At 34.4% G+C, this 17,317-nt stretch overlaps 3 protein-coding genes across 6 annotated transcripts; 1 reads left to right on the top strand and 2 right to left on the bottom strand.

The window, feature by feature from the left end:
* Positions 1–1,494: 1,494 nt before the first annotated feature.
* Positions 1,495–2,408, bottom strand: LOC138348617 (uncharacterized). Its single transcript, XM_069298167.1, has 2 exons — positions 2,024–2,408; positions 1,495–1,910 (listed from the first exon to the last, which is right to left on the bottom strand). The coding sequence occupies exons 1-2, from the start codon at positions 2,406–2,408 to the stop codon at positions 1,495–1,497; spliced, it is 801 nt and encodes a 266-aa protein (XP_069154268.1).
* A 454-nt stretch (positions 2,409–2,862) lies between these two features.
* Positions 2,863–8,715, top strand: LOC101258067 (recQ-mediated genome instability protein 1-like). 4 transcript variants are annotated; one of them, XM_069297917.1, is made up of 9 exons: positions 2,891–3,500; positions 4,241–4,312; positions 4,757–4,927; positions 5,082–5,227; positions 5,755–5,888; positions 6,376–6,956; positions 7,471–7,581; positions 7,662–7,781; positions 8,168–8,715. In XM_069297917.1, the coding sequence occupies exons 1-9, from the start codon at positions 3,021–3,023 to the stop codon at positions 8,336–8,338; spliced, it is 1,986 nt and encodes a 661-aa protein (XP_069154018.1). In that variant the 5' UTR covers positions 2,891–3,020; the 3' UTR covers positions 8,339–8,715. The 4 variants fall into 4 exon arrangements, with proteins under 4 accessions (XP_004239179.2, XP_069154018.1, XP_069154017.1 ...); XM_069297916.1 differs by having other exon boundaries at positions 2,892–3,500; positions 7,653–7,781; XM_004239131.5 differs by lacking the exon at positions 4,241–4,312 and having other exon boundaries at positions 2,863–3,500; positions 7,653–7,781.
* Positions 8,716–9,863: 1,148 nt separating this feature from the next.
* Positions 9,864–15,948, bottom strand: LOC101257768 (putative ABC transporter C family member 13). Its single transcript, XM_004239130.5, has 10 exons — positions 14,838–15,948; positions 13,323–14,746; positions 13,149–13,235; positions 12,453–13,052; positions 12,161–12,325; positions 11,728–12,022; positions 10,961–11,481; positions 10,766–10,829; positions 10,429–10,668; positions 9,864–10,270 (listed from the first exon to the last, which is right to left on the bottom strand). The coding sequence occupies exons 1-10, from the start codon at positions 15,649–15,651 to the stop codon at positions 10,161–10,163; spliced, it is 4,320 nt and encodes a 1,439-aa protein (XP_004239178.2). The 5' UTR covers positions 15,652–15,948; the 3' UTR covers positions 9,864–10,160.
* Between the last annotated feature and the right edge of the window lie 1,369 nt (positions 15,949–17,317).

Raw genomic sequence — 17,317 nt, 5'->3', positions numbered from 1 at the left:
TACCAAGGTACATCACTTTGATTATGTCTCATTTTATACATACATACATATATATATATATATATATATATATATATATATAGATTATTTATGACTAACTTCTATTGTTAACACTTAACAGTGTGGACGAGTAGACGAGTATATGACAATTTTGGAAATTCAAATTCAATTTTGATGAGTACAATATTTCACTCATGTTACTCTTTTTATTTCAGTTTGTTTGATGTCTTTTATTTACAATATTTTTTTTGTTCTTTTTTTTTTTGTTTTTATTGCATTTTTCCTCATTATTGATGATTTTAGTGTACTTATTATTTTGCGCATTTTTTAAAAATAATCTTTATTATTTATAATGGAAGACAAGATGAACATATGACAATATTTAAGTTTAACTTTCATAAACTCACAAGGAAAAGGAACCCTACATTAATGTTTATGTCCATTAATCTTCAAATGGTGTAGTGAACATTGAGAGTGTGTACAAATTGAATAATTAGAGGCTAGGATAATTTTCTTTGGTATTCCTACAAAGATTATTTTGTTTATTTGTTTAATTTTAATTTATTTTAATTTTCTTTGGTACTCCAACAAGGATTCTTTGATTAATTTATCTAATTATAATTTATACCTACACTAAATAATATTATTGAAATTTCTGGTATATTAATTTTAACTTTGAAGACTTGAATCGTTTTATTTATTATCTTTTAAGGTTTTTTAATGGTTTCAACATTGTATATATTTTATTTTGAATAATGAAATCAATTTTGAGGATTAGGAAATTTCACAATTTTTATTTATGTTTACCTTTTAGAATAATTTAGAAAATTGTAACTAAAATATAGGTAAGTTTAAAGTTGTATTTTAGTTAATACATATATATAATTTGGGTTTAATTTATTTGAATACTTTATATTATTTACGTAATTGAGACTATTTATCTTTCAATCTATTCATTTTTATATAAATAATAGGCAGTATATTATAATCGTAGTAAAATTAATCAAGATAGAAAATGATTTACAAACATTTCATAATCTAAGATTTAGTGAAAGATGAAAAAAAAATTCATTACTAAACGGAAGTATAATACTTTTGAAGGAAAAGAATAAATATTAGAAAAAAACTATATTTACATTAAATATTATATTATTAAATTAAATTTAAATTTCATAAAGAGTTCAACTTATTACATTAAATTTACTTTTCTTATTAAAATAAAGAGAATAAATTTAGGATTTTTTTTATAATTTCAAAAATTCTTAAGCGATTTCAAATTACAAAAGATATAAAATTTAAGTACAAATAATAAACTTAATTAAGACTTAAAATTTGATATATTTAGATTAAAGACTATAAAGAATCTTTAGAAATATATTTAATAATTAACTATTCAAAAAATTAATTATTTAGCAGATTTAACGAATAATTTTTTATCGCGCAAAGCGCGGCTAAGTTCACTAGTTTATTAATAAATACTACCAAAAAAAAATATCACTCTTCCATGTTCACAGAACCATCACCAATTAAGTGATCTATTTTTCCTTCAGGATGTGCGAAAAAATCTGCTACATCCAAGTGCATGATGTCAACTTGATTTTCAGAGATAAAATTTGCCTCAGGATTTTTCTCTTTGTTCTTTAGTGATTCTTGATAATGCTCAACCAAGTGTTTGGGAGTACGACAATCACGTGCATAATGACCTCTTCCACCACATCGAAAACAACATTCCCTAGTTGCTTCACATTTCTCATGCTTTCTTTTTTTCTTTTTATTTGATGAATGATTAATGCCAGGAATAGAATTATGTTCTTGACCATAATCACGACCACGACCACGTCTACGTCCGCGACCACGATTAGGACCGCGACCTTTTTCACGCTTAGCATGGTAGGCGTACGCCTCATTCACTTCAGGAAGTGGTTCAAATTCAGTAGGTCGATTCTCATGATTTTTCAACAATAAATTATTATTTTGCTCGGCCACAAAAGATGAGAAAATAGTTCAGAATACTTTTTGAAACCTTTCTCTCGATATTGTTGCTGCAAGAGCACATTCGAGGCATGGAAAGTGAAGATTGTGTTTTTCATCATATCAATCTCACTAACCATTTCTCCACATAATTTCAATTGAGAAGTGATTCTGAACATGACAGAATTGTACTCATGTATAGACTTAAAGCCTTGTAGCCTTAGATGCATCCAATCATATCGTGCCTTTGGATGTATCACCATCTTCAAGTGGTTAAATCTTTCTTTTAGGTTTTTCCACAAAACAAGTGGATCCTTAACTGTCAGATATTCGATTTTCAGAATCTCATCAAGATGATGACGCAAGAATATCATTGCTCGTGCACAGTTTTGATTTGATGTCTTATTTTCTTCTTTTATGGTGGCTCCAAGACCCATTGCATCAAGGTAGATTTCAGCATCCAACACTCATGAGAGATAGTTCATGCCCGAACTTTGAAGGGCAGTGAACTCTAGTTTTGTAAGATTGATCATTAAAATTAAAAACAAAAGAATAAATAATACATTTATTAATTCTTCAAATCTAACCTTTCACTTTTGAGAAATTAAAGTCTCGTGCTAATAACGTGTTATAAAACTATAGAATAAGAATAAGAAACTGGAGAGAAAAGAATAGAAGATTTATTATTTCTCTTGATCAATGAATTTATAATGAAGAAGAGCACTGTATCTCCAAGTAAAATTCTTTAACCATATCCTAAAAAGGACTCCACATGATAGATATTCAATATAATACAAATGCTTTATAACAATTAAAATAAAAACTTAAAAATTTATGCATAGGTCAAGCGGATGCTATAAGTCATTTAATGTAAGTTTTGAGCTATAAAATGGATATTTGCATAAGTCGATCAAATCAGATATCTCAAAAACAAATCGGGCTAGACTAAGAAAGTCCACTGTTCAGCCCAAATTGCTTCAATCCTCCAATGTAAATTGAACAAAAAGCCCAAACAAAAGAATTTGGAGGGAAATTTTTTCAGAAAAACAATGAACAGAAGACGCCACCAAATCATCTGTTCCTCCGACGAAGAAGACGGCGACGACGAGCCTCAGCAATTCGCCGGCGGCAATGAAGAAAATGAAAATCCTAACAACATAGAAATTGAAATTCTAGAATCGTCTACTAACTTCCAATCAGTAACCCTAAATTCTCCCATCCAGAACCCTACACCTAATCGTGAGCCAAACGTCGACGTTTCTGAAGTTGTACGAGCTGCGGATTGTGGCATTGGTCGGGCATTGGAAGGATTAGGGCTAAGATTGCGGAGGGAATGGTTAGAATCATGTGTTGGAGGACTTGAAGGATCAGTAGTAGGAGAGTTTTCTGGATTGGATGATACGACGAAGGCGAAACTTTGTTTCGAGCAGTTTTTGTACTCGGATATGAATTTTTGTGGTGCAGGAATGCTTCCAAAGGACGTTCACAAGCTGCATTTGGTTGATCTTAAAGGGCCCTTTGTTCTTCAGGTATAGTGGAAATCTAAATGCTGATGAACTTTATTGCTATTTTGGTTTAAATATGTCATTTTATTTAAAAAAAAATAAAGCTTTACCGGCAATGAGGTGGGGAGAGTGAAAGTAAGGAAAATTGGGAATGTCCCTCATCTCATACTGCTCTCTTGATACAAAATCTAAAATTTTTATCACTTACTCTTGAGGGTACTAGTACAAGACTCTCTTGCATTTTTGCATGGAGGTTGTTTCAATGCTTTGAAATTGGTGAGTAACCATGGAGCAACTTGCTGGGGTGTAGTACATTTGTAAAACACATTGGTGATACTGAAAAAGCTGAAGTTGTTTGTTGATTTGTCTTTTATAAATTGAATTAGTTCGACTTTCATGTTTGTAAATGAAAGGCTATGACTTGACATCTTGGTCAAGTTTTGTTTGAAGTTATTATAGGAATCCTTTTAGTTGCATTTCTTTAAAATGGAAGTACCTATGTGAGTCTTGACTTCAATAACTTATTTAGTTATCTAATACATTGGTTTAACACAATATAAAGCTGGTTGGAAGACAATATCTAATATGGGTAACCAAAAGGGACGGGGCTTCTTTAAATGTGCATCGAGGAGAATTTATATATTTTAGTTTTGTTATGTTTTGTGGAAGAAATTTCTTAAAGAAAGCTCAATATGCACATGGATGAGTAGCTTATCTTATTTTCTTGTTGATGAAAGTAGCTCACAATTTCGTGAACTTCTTAGAACTATTTGGGAAGGCATTTCAGGAACTGGTTTGCTGAGAAAGAAGTTGGAAACGGGCATCAGTTAGTTGTGGTATTAACGAGCTTCTATTGTTTGCTCCTTTTTCTCCTATTTATTTGAAACAAAGTATAATTTCTTCTTTGTAACATTAAAACTTAAGAGCCAAATCAGAAAGTTATGGAGTTATCAAGAAAACTTCATTACTTTCTGCAAGCAGTTAGTCAACAGAAAAGTTCCAAATTTATTAAAAAATGTTGATCTATCTCCTCAGAAAAGAAGTAAAAGGCAATTAGTGAGAAGAGGCTCATTCGTGTTCTTGGGTTTGAAAATCAAAGTTCAATCACATAATTTGTTTCATAACAGTTGCTTACTGAAACCATTTTGGAGAGGTTGGTAGTTAAATATGACATCTCTTGCAATTAGATTTAATGTACCAGAAGCTTCCTTAGATTTGGTCAGCCTATACCTTTAATGTGACTCTGACTACTTGAGTGTTTCATCCCCTTCTCCCTCAAGGTAGATGAGATTGTGAATATCAGTTGTCCTCTTCGAGATAGGTATCAGAAAGTAGCTGCTGGAATAAAGAGGTGTCTGAAATTGTCCATGACTGATGGTATTCAACGAGTGTTTGGGATGGAGTACAGGCCTATAAAAGACCTCGATGTTCTGTCTCCTTCTGGACTGAAGGTATATTTAAGGAGTACCAATTAGCAATTACTATGTTGTTTATTAGTTTGTCAAGTAGCTTTTAAAGTATTATTTACAAGATGAGAATTGATAAGAATAGCATTCGTCACAAAACTATTTTCATATTCATATAGATTGCTGTTGCATTTTGCAGGTTGCTATCTGTCATGTTCATGTTAGGCATGGAATTCTGATGTTGGTCCCTGAAGTTATTGAAGTTCTGGGTGGGATGGTGGAAGAGTTAGAAGAAGCAAGGAAGCGGCTAGTTAATGAAATAAATAAGCCACCGAGGGGGAAAAGGTATGACGAAGGACCAAGAAAACATTACTGTCTGAACCTAATTACCAAATTCTGATATTGTTGGTAGATGCCTTATACAAGTGTTGAATTCACTTGAATGGCAGAGGTTGATGGTCAGTGCTAGCATTAGAGGACCCTAGCTGACTGGATATTTGAATGTTATCAAACGAGGATTCTAATAGTCTACCCCAAGTCCCCAACTAACATGGATTATGGTGTAGTAGTTGATGTTCAAGTCTCTTCAGGGGTATTCTTAAGGGTCAAATAGATATTCTGATGGTCCTGACTTAAAGGTTAAAGTTAAGAGCTGTTTCTCTGAACCTTAGCAAAGTGGTACTTTGTCCTCCTCCTTCCTCGTCCATTTTGTTTCTTGACCTTCTAGTGAAGTCTTAATATCTGTTGCTCAGTTATAGGATTTGGTTTACAAATGAGTGAATAAGGTGTATTGTCATGATTTATTAGTGTTATGCTAGAAACAACCTCATCACTTTTGGTTATTTAGTTACTTCGTCTATGCCCAATGCCAGAACAAGGTCTGGCGTGGTTCCTCCTTTGGCAACTAGAGCTACCGCTGCTGCATGGCCACGAGAAGGTGTTACTGTTCCAGAGCACTCTGATACTTCCTCAAGACAAAATATGCATTTTCAGGTTCATGAACGAGGTACTTTGACACCCTAAAGAGCTTCTTTGCAATTAGTTTAGGATATACTGTATATGTACTGCATGTTCATTTGTTTTTGGTGTTGCTTTCAATGTGAAAAACAATTTGTGTGCTACTTTGGGTTATTTGGTGCTGGTCTTCTGACTTTTAGTATGAGAGAGAAGCTGATATTTTGTCAGATTGCTCCCTTTTGATGGCTTCTCTCCGCACAAGTTTGTGTTTGAAGCTTTAGTTTTTGGGTTTTTTACTCTAGTTTCAGTGTTAGTTTGCAGAACATTTATCCCACAGTGATAGCTAAGGTAGTGCTACAAGATAAAAGATTGGTTCACATATTTAAATTGGAATAAGTTCTAGATATAGCCTCTTGTATCATCTTGTGGTGAACGGTTACGTCCCTGGTCTTGCTCGTTGGACCAGATATCACTCATGTGACATGTACTGTAATAACAGAGGTATCTCTCTTTTAATCTCTCTCTTTGGGGTGCAGGAACATCTGGCAGTGCTACTACTGCAACTGAAGAAATTCATCCCGTTACATCTGGGCTACCATATTCTACGTCATTCACCACTCCTGTTTATAGAAGAGAGGCTCAATCTAATTTCCCATCTACTCCAGCTGTTTCTGTCCCATTCAATAGGAACATTGGACCTACCTTTTCATCTGATGCAGCTAGTCATGCAGAGGATATCCATATGGCTGACATGACCACCGAAGGCATTGATGTTCCAATTAGAAGGGAACATAATGACCCTGTCCTTTCATCTTCTTCTTCCATGGAAGTGGAGGAACTTTTGTCAGATATTAGAAGTGACCCTGCCACACCTGCCAGTAGCAGGAGCAGAGGAAGCATTCGTGTCTCTAGTGATAGTTTCCATTATGAAGATGTAACACCAGATACATTGTCTACTGCAGCAATTGACGTTGATGAAATTGATTTGGTTGATGAATTGGACCATCCATATATACTTTCTGGAGCAAAGGAAAACCCTTTCACTTACTTAGCTAGTCTGTCAGCTAAGCAGGCTGGTATGCATGGCAGTGCTTCCACTGTTACAGGAAAAATTAAGGTAAGTTTTGCTCTCCCTCGTGATATCAACTTCTCTGATGCTGCCATATAGAAAATTCACTGCGTTCTTCTATCTTACCCTTAGTAATTGGGTCTTTTTCCACTTGGCTATGATTTGTATGGATCAATTGGAGATACTCGCAAGCAGAATAATCTCTATAAATTAATATAATGAAAATACAAGACTGAAATTCCAATGGCAAATTGCTTAAGTAGGAATGGATTTTTTCTTAAGCCAATGGCAAATTGCAGTCTATCAAGAAAATCCCCATAACTGGCATCCCTCTTCCTAGCTGCGTAATTTTATGCATTTCTGGTTCATTTGCTATCAGCCTATCATTGTGCCTTGTCTTGATTTTTTTGTGCATTTAGAGTTGGTAATTAGCCATTTCGATTAAGATTATCACAAAACAGTGAACTCTATTTTTATTTTTATTTTTAGTGCAAAAAGTTGGGATTACGAAGTAGAATTATCTTCATGTTAATAAGAAGCTGATATCTGCCTTAATCTGCAGTGCTTTCTTACTGGTGTGAAGGGATTTCAGTATAAACAGAGTAGTAAATACGAGCTTCGGGTTTATGTTGATGATGGCAGCCTAATCTCTGAGATCCTTATAGATCATGCTGTAAGTTATTGAAGACTGGACACCCCCTGACTGTCAGAATCTGATTATTGTTTAACTTTTTTCTGCTTCAGCTTGTGCAGGAAAAAATAGGCTTTTCTCCTGCAGAGGTAAATGCTGCTCTTAGTTCTTCAGATAGAAAACGAGTCAGTGACACGAAGGAGACACTGAAATGTTTCCAGAAATTCTTGATTAATTTTGAGGTATTTCACTGCTATCCATGAAGGAAATTTTGTTTATAGAGAACTCCACATGAATCTTCTAAGTTCATATTTGTTTGTTGGATCAAGAAGTACAGGGCAACCACATCTCTCCAAGTGAAAAATATGCGTCCAGGGATAGGTCTTAATGGCATGACGATGCATGTATTTGATTAATAAACTGTGTCAACCCCATATTATTGATCCTTTTATAAATCATGAGTACATGAAACATGAAAAAAATAGTAGAATACAAATGATTATTAACTCAATTGTTATTGACTTTAAAGCTGTTACCTGCTGAAGGATTTTGATCTCGTAAAATTAGTACTTCAAAGATATGCTCTGGCCTCTGTTCATGAAAATGTCTTGGACAATGTGTCTTGCAGGGAACAATGCTTGTTCATTTGAATGAAGAATCTCCAATTCCAGTTGCTACTGAAATGAACCAGGGGTGCTCTGCCTCTGATGCATGGTTGCTTCTCAAAAGACTAAAGCCTTCTACTTCTCCGCGACAACATCATCTTCATCACTCAGAAACCATAAATTTATCCCCTTGATGTGTCGTTGGTTCATGGGGAATTTGATAACCACGAGAGCAAGGTGAATTAGAGTGACATTGCTCAATTTAGGAAGTTGTTGCATGAGATGACGCCCAGAAGCAATGGCGTAAATGCAGAAATAGTTCACCTGTGATTCAAACAATGAAATGACTTGTCAAATTGCGGAGCCAGGGTGTTTAAAAGAGTCCTGTTAGTTCACTAAGAGCTGGTAGTAAATAAGACTCCTATCTGATAGGTTTGTCCTGGTCTTTAGGAAGTTGTTTTTATACGTCTAGTTTTTAGGAGAAAGCTTTGTATGCTAATTCCTAATTTTTTTAGTCGAAGTCTGTGTTTTATTTTGCCATAAAAAAGGCTGCAGTAGCAGCATTGAAAAATATCAGTCAAGCAAATTTCTTTCCACGTTTACTGCCTCTCTCTATTTTTGCTATCAGTATGAGTGGGGTTCATCCTAACCGGAAAATTACAATGTACATGTGAGGACATACAAGGTCAATTAGCTAGATTCATTTATTATCGCTAGAATATTTAAGAATTTGAATTACTAGAAATTCTTTTCGAACATAGATTCTAAAGTTTATTTTGTTCTATTTCTCCCCTTCCCTTTTCTTGACAATTACTTCCAATTTGATCGTGTAGCTGTTCTTCTTTTATCTTAAACAATGTAATTTTGAATAATTGAATTATAATGTCCATTGTACAATACATTTATTACTTCTTCCAGCCCAATTTTAATATATGATACATTTTCCATTTTGAGACCTCTCGAATGTTTTCATTCTACTAGGGGGTAATAATAGACCTTTCCGTTTTAATTTATTTATCTAACTTTCCTTTTTAGTTTATTAAACAAAGAAGGTATATCCCTTTTCGATAATTAAATCATACAATACATTTTTCATCCGGTGTCAAATCAAAATAGGACAAACAAATTGAAACAATAAATAAAAATTTATTTTACATGACTTTCAAAACATTGTCTAATCATTGCTTTACTTGTTATTTTTCAGTACTTATGTTTGTGATAGATAAAAAATATCTGATGAAATAGTTGGCGTTCACAAGTTAATTCAATTTAAGCATTTTCATTTTTTCCTTTAATAGTAAAAACATTCTTCTAGTTTCAATATAAACATAATAAAATACTACTCATCTTTTCTCTCTTTTATTTTCTTTGTACTTCTCTTGTTGTTTTTTCTCCTCTACCAACACAAAGAAACACCACACTATTTATAGTTGATGATATAGGAAGATAGTGGGTAGTAAATTTGCTAATGAATGATTCAAATGTTACATAAGTTTCAAGACATAAATATAAAATAATGGATGAAATGAAGAGTTGATGGTCACATAAGTTATTGTACGTACTCCCTTTTACTATATCTATGTTTCGGTTGAACTTTATATAAGCTCTGTTGGCCTTTGTCATTCTTAGCAATGTGATTGTTGCTATGGGAATAGTTAGCTCATAGGAGAATAAACTGATGGAAAACAGACAAGAAATGATACAAATAACAAGAAAGAGTTAGGGATCAAGAAAAAACAGTCTACATGAAAATAGCTCCTCTAAGTACATGAACTATGAGTTGGGGATTAAGAATAAAACACTCTACATATCTTGCAGAGTTCATGTCACCTTTGGTTGGCAGTTACAAGAAATATACTTTTTGAAGTGACTGCTCAACTTACTGCATTTTCTCCAGTTCAATTTTGATGTCAGTTTATGATTCTGTACTATACAATGGCAGATTTTGAATTGGTCATTCCTTCCTATAGATGATCTAAACTAGATGTACTATCAAATGTGCCTAGTGCTATGCTTTTAGGTTAACCCCTTGGATGATCTCCGCAAGAATTCTGCCACCAGATTTGAAAATGCTGAAGAACTGTTCTTCAATAACCGGTTAGGAGTATCAAACTCAAGAATGTTTCCTGCATCAAATGAGACAAATTTTATCAGGTAATATAATACATTTCGAATAATATCGTGTGTGCATTCTCAGCTGTTCTATGGTTCTGCCACTACTAATGTTATGCTGTGTTTTTTGTGTGTGCGCTTGAGTTGCTAGAGCTAGGTCCTGTATCTTTACCTTCACCAAGAACTAAAACAAGATCATTATCGATTACTGTGGGTATCCGATGTGCCACTGTTATAACTGTACATCCATTTGTTTCTTCTCTTATAGTTTTCTGAATGACATTGTCCGTCTCTGTATCCACTGAAGCAGTAGCTTCATCAAGTACCAATATTCTCCTTTTCTGTAGCAATACCCTAGCTAGGCACACAATCTGCCTTTGACCCACGCTCAAGTTTTCTCCGTCTTCTGCAACTGCAACGAAAAATTCTTGATCATTTATTTCCCATTCCAAATGTTGTGTATTTTGAATATAAAGGTGGGTTCAGACCACAGAACCTAGTATTAGTACCTGGTGCATCAAGAAGCCTTAGATCCTGCTTTACAATATCAGCTAAATGACATTTTTGCAAGACCTGAAATATGAAGTCATTCTTAGAGTAAGTTACAAAGTCATGTGAGATTGCTCATAATACAGAACGGTATATCGTAGTAAGTTACAAAGTCTCATACTTAGTCGAAAGAAAAAAGAAGTTCATAACATTACCTCCCAGATATCCTGATCTGTATGTTGTTGTAATGGATCAAGATTAGTCCTAATTGTTCCTTGGAACAAAATTGGATCTTGTGGTATTATACTCAACTTAGACCTCAGGTCTTGCAAACCAATCTTGGAAATGTCTATTCCATCGATAAGAATGCATCCCTCAGATGGTTCGACAACCCTGAAGAGAGCTTGGATCAAAGTAGACTTTCCACTTCCTGTTCTTCCAACCACACCAATTTTCTTTCCCTCTGGAAAGGTACAGGTTATACCCTTTAGAACTCTTGGGAGATCAGGGCTGTATTGTACATGAAGATCTTTAATTTCAATTCTTCCTTTTAGAGGCCAATCGGGTTTTGGCCTGGACTTTTCAATTATCAGTGGAGCTTCACTAGGAACGTCGCTGAACTGAAGTATTCTCTCAACTGATATCATTTTGTTCTCGACATTGCAAAGGTTCCATATAACCCAAGCTTGGAGAACATTAAGATTTAAGCCATAGGTAGCTGCTAGTCCTGCTAAACCTGCAAACAGATGAAACATGTCACATCACACACTGAAGCCATTTATCACAGTGAGAGAAAGAAAAAGTTGTTATCATATATTTGACTTCCTCACTTTGTGTAAGTTCTTAAGGTAAGATCTTTTTCTTATGTCTAGTCATGCATCACCAGAGAAACTGCCTGGAATTTCGTTGATTAACTGCCTGGGGATGTGCTACACAGGATGCATGAAATGGAAAATGGAAATGGAGAAGAATAAAAGCTTACTGGGGTCTATAGCCTCTCGTGGAAGGTGTGCCAGGATGACGAGAAGAAAGAAGAATATGAGATTGAAGAGAAAGTTAATTCGAACACAGAGCCATTCCATTGTAGCAGAGTTGTGAAAGACAACACGAGAATAGTCATCGATGAGACTTAAATTCTTCTTCAAGAATCGGTCTTCCTGGTTAAAACAACGAATTGTTGCTACACCGTTGAGAGATTCAGAGAAATGATGTAGGATTGGAGCTTTCTGAATGCCAATCATCCTTGCCAGTTCTCTAGCAGTGGTAATGTAATAAGCCTGCAATAAGAACTGAATCATTAGCACTAAGGCCATCTTTATGGGAAGTAAAATACTCATTGTTTGAGTTCCAATAATTTTCTGGCAGTTAAAAGTAAATAGGGACCAAAAGTAACTTCAGGTTGAGCTTCTTATTACCTGATACCACATGGAGAGGGCCAGTATCAGAAGGAAGAGAAAAAAGATCTGCCAGGCAACATTGGACATAAGGACAACAATGCTCAATAATTGAATAAGCGCAAATGCCAGTCCAGCCAATCTATACGGAATATCTGTGTCCACGATGCTTTGGTCCGTAGAAGACTGACAAGAAAGAAACAAAACTTGAAAGTTCAGTATAGATGCAGCTAGAAAGTCATGTCTTGAGAAACAAAGAACTTAATATAGACACGTTTCAAGACAAGTAGATCATTTCAGCTGCTACACTCACCCTATTGAGAATTCTGCTGGAAGGAGTGGAGTCAAAGAATGACAAGGGTGCTCGGAAGATTGATTTGATCATTCCAATGTAGAGTTTCTGAGCAGTCTCAATTGCGATAGTTGAAAGCATAACTGCTCTTCCTAAGATGAAAAGAGAGCTTCCCCCTGACATCAGCACGAATATTCCAATTAATCTCTCGCTAGTTACCCTTCCTTCTTCTTCTGTTCCCCATGTAATCCAGTAGTTGCTTGCCATCTGCAGTCCCTGGAAGAAAACTTGGCATAGAAGGACCGGAAGTACAAGGCCCCCTTTATACGCCGAGGTCACAAAGGTCGAGTAGACTTTCCATTTAACTCGACCTGATACTGCATCTTCCTGCTGAGTTCTTCCTAAGATCCTGTTGTCACAGGTAAGATCTTCAAAGCACTCTTCGACTTCAATTTGGTTATTCTGATGCTTACCCTTGGTTAAGCAGCTGCACTTTTGGGAAGGGTTCACTTGATCTAATGATTTACTGTGAGCCACCATATGCCTTAGTAGCTCACCATCCGGATCTGCAATCAACTTGTTATACTTTCCTGATTGAACAATTCTTCCGTCCTTCATTACCTAAGCAATATCAGGTGAGCATAAAAACTAAGATATACTTTTCTAGTTTGTTTCGATCAACCTGAAAACCAATAGCTTAAGATAATTTCAACTTACCAGGATGAGGTCAGAAGTATCTAAAAATTCCAACTGGTGAGTGGCATAAACAACTGTTTTTTCTTGTAGATGTTGGATTAAGCATTTCTGCAATATGATGAAGGATTATAGCACATCAATAAGAGCAACTACATTACTGAAAAGAATTCTACAAAAGTAGGATGTAGAGCTTGCCTTGAACATATGAGCTCCAGTTTGTGCATCAACTGCACTGAAAGGGTCATCCAGCAGATAGATGTCTGAATCACTATAAATAGCTCTGGCCAACTGAATTCTTTGCTTTTGTCCACCACTTAGGTTCATTCCTCTTTCTCCTACCAAATTTAGATCTCCGTCAGCCCACATCTCAATGTCACGTTTTAAAGCACATCGTTCCACGACATCATCATAACGTGCTTTATTCATTTCCTTGCCAAACAGAACATTGTCTCTAACAGTGCCCGTCTGAATCCAAGCACTCTGTGGTACAAATGCCTTTGAACCATTTATCTTAATACTTGATCCAGAAATTCTAGGAATCTCTCCCATAATACTACAGAGTAAACTTGACTTCCCTGATCCTACTGAACCACATATTGCTACTTTCCACCCTTTCATTATCCTGATTTTGTCTGTTATCTTAATTGTTGATTTCTTGGACTCATTTGTGCCCCAAGCATACTCTCCTGGTTCAAGTTCGATCGCTACTTCAGAAGTGTTAGGAGTATTATAGCTTGTTAACTTCTTTTGATCTTCCTCTCTCATGAATTCTTGAATCCTGTCAACTGAAACTTTTGTCTGAGCAACCATCGAAATGAGCTCAGGCAAGTTGTAAATTGGTTCTTGTAGAATCCTGAAAGTTGCTAGTGCTGAGAGAACTGCTCCCGAGGTCAATGGTGTTTTTAAGATGATACAAACACCAAAGGTTACAACTGAGACGAGCGTTGGCGAGGCCCAAAATAGGAAAGCTACAGCAGAACATGTATAAAGGTATCTCTTAAGCCAACCCCTCTCATTTTCTCTTAGTTGAAGCAGCTTCTTCAAGAAAGTTGACTCCCATGAGTGCAGTTTCAAGACTCTCATGCTTTTTAAGGTCTCTGAAGTAGCTTTAATTCTCACGTCCTTGGCTTCCATTATCTTTGAGTGGAGCTGCTCTTGCATATTGGCAAGTGGTGTGTTGCTCACCATGACGAATATGGTGGAAAGAAGAGCAGCAATAGAGGGAGCAGCACCCAAGTTCCTGTATAAGATCAGCAGGGCAAATGTAACCTGAACAGGAAGCAACCAAACTCCATGAATATACCAGCAGAAGTCTCCAATTCTCTCAACATCAACATTGATGAAGTTTATGATCTTCCCGTCTTTTGTTCCGCCATACTTTATGGACAAAGTTCTTTTATATATCAATGCCATCAGAGCGGCTCTGACTCGAACACCAATCCGGTTCGCTCCAAAGTACCATTGCCTTTGGGACAGTGACTCTACTGTTTTGGCAAAGAAGAAGATGAAGGCTAACATCATTCCTTGTTGCCAATTGGACTCATCTTTCTTTTCAGACAAAAAATTCACAAAACTTGTTATCAGCAAAGGACCAATATAGGAAGCAATTGTGTTAACTCCTACATAAACAAAAGAGAAGCATGAAATTAGTTTAGTTTGTTAGACAAAAAAGTTTTTGCTTAATTGAAAAATAAAAAATCAAGAAATTACCTGCAAAAACTGCATTACAGGCAAGTGGTGTCCAAATCATACGAAGTAAGGCATCAGGGAGGGAGAAAGAAGAAGCTTTCTTTTGTCGAAGCGCGTGTTCCAACAAAGAAGAAGCTTCATTAGAAGTGTCAGTGTGAGGAATTAAAGGTATGTGCTCTACTTTAAGCTTAACCTCTTCACGACCCTTGTTAAATAGTGGATTAAGCCATCTAAATGTGATTAGGCTCCAAATACTAGCACTAGAAAATGCATCATCATCCTCATCTTGTTTTTGAAGGAATGGCTGTTGAATTTCATTGTATTTGTTGTCTGGTAGTGGCAAGGCATTGAAACATAAAAGAATGGACAATGGTAGGGAAGCAAAATCAATTATATTTGCCTTGGGAAGAAAATGTGGGGCTTTTGTATATATATTATAATGTTTGAGAAGATGAAATGAGACTAAAATTATGTCAAAAACACTAGAAAATACCCACCATAGGATGAGTAATAATGGCCACCTTTTCTCTCTGTTTAATGAATGGGCTGCAATTACAGCTGCTACACTCCATGTCATCACAGAAAAAACAGAACCCTCAAACACAAAATCTCTCAAATTCAAGAATTCATTCACACAAAATCCCAAGTAAGAAATAGCTATGGAGAAATTCAATAAAACTGTAATCTTGATGAAAAATGTGGGTTTTCTCCTATTCTCCCTTTTTTCTACAAAACTATTATCTTCTTCTCCATTTTTCTTGAAAAAATCTACCAAGAAATATATGAGTAAAATCAAGAAAAAAAACACATTCATTAGCCTTAGAGTGATGTCCATCTTTGTTGACACCAAAAATCAAGAAAATCCCACTCCTTAAAAAATTAAAAACCTACTTAGTATATAAAAGGAAGCTTGAAGAACAAAAGGCAAGAAGTATTTTTTAAAAAAGTTAAGCCAAAAGCACAAATATCCATTATCCAAAAATCATATAAAAAAAAAATTAGATTATACAATGAAGAAGAAAACACGTGCCTTTTTTGAAACTTTGGTGGAATTATGATGAAGAGGAATCTGAGTATCAACCAGAATGGTTAATGAAACTCTATTTTATGTAATGCTTATATAATAGTGAGCACCGGTCGTTTTGGTTTCATGTATAAGGTATAATAATTTAAAATTATTTTATTTCTTGTCTTAATATTTTTGCGGAATAAATTATTTGGTGAAATAACTTATTTCGATATAACTGTTAGGATTTTATTCTGATTTCTTACCTGATTTGAAGTTTATTTTTTTCTAAAAGAAAAAATTTGAACATTACCATACATATTTTTAACTTTTTTTTTTCAGAATAAAATAATATTATTTTCTTCTATATTTGATTTATTATTACCTTAGAGAAAAAAACCGGAGATATAAATTAAAGATTCTTATTCTCATAGTAAAACAACAGCATCACAATGTAGAGTTTAGTGTGTGGAAGATTTATCCTCTCAATAATTTTAATTATTTTTTTTATATTACTTTTCATATAATAATATTATATTTTTAGAATAAGTTTTTGTTATATAATTTATCAATTTCATGATAAACTTTCGTAGATCGCTTTAATCACTTTTAAATCCAACAATAACTTATTTTAAAATAAATTATCTTTGGATAATTAAACAACCCCTTAAGTAATAACAAGTGCCATCACATCAGTAGATTCTTTAAAGAATCTGTCCAAAATTTATGTTTACAAAATGAGTCAGCCAAAGTTTCCGCTGACCAAAAATGTCTTCATGCATTTCTTAATTTTAATTTTATGCAAATGACTATTAGCAATTTTAAAAAATATTAACTCGTACAGTATATTACTCCCCTAACAGTCCTAATTTTTGAGATTCAGACAAGATTTTTAATATATAATTTGTTATTATATATATTGAAAGTGGCAAATAAAACTAAAAATTTAATTTTGAGATAGTATACATAAATGGATTAATGGAGTGTGAGTATTTGGAGTTGAGACATTTCTTTACTCACACCTTATGGCTAATATTTTCATTTTTTAAAGGGCATATCATATCGTTACAAGATACTTGACTTGTTTTTAATAAAAAAACAAGATGAATTTAATGTGAATAGTTAAAGAATTGGAAAATATTAATATTTTAATTGAAGAACTATTTAAACAATCGCCTTATTGTTAGGGTTCTATTCTTTATATTTGTAATTCTCTCCCATTTCCTTTACCCCATTTCCCCATTTCACAAAGAAGTCACAACTGAGAGGGGAAAAAAAGAGACATTTTATATGATGAAAAGTTAAATTACTTTTTCATTTTAAAAAATTATTTAATGACTTTATGTGAAACTAAGGCAAATTAAGTTGCATGATTCTTTTGCAACAATAATTTAGTGACTTTTGGTGATAATTTAGGTAAAGTTAAAGTAAATTTTTTGTTACGAAAAAAGAACCTTAGTGACTTTCAGTGTAACAAATTAAAATCTGTGTGGCC

Source organism: Solanum lycopersicum, chromosome 5, assembly GCF_036512215.1.
Source record: "Solanum lycopersicum chromosome 5, SLM_r2.1".
Taxonomy (NCBI): Eukaryota; Viridiplantae; Streptophyta; class Magnoliopsida; order Solanales; family Solanaceae; genus Solanum; species Solanum lycopersicum.
The sequence above is the reverse complement of the archived record's forward strand: the minus strand, read 5'-3'. Positions and strand labels throughout refer to the sequence as shown.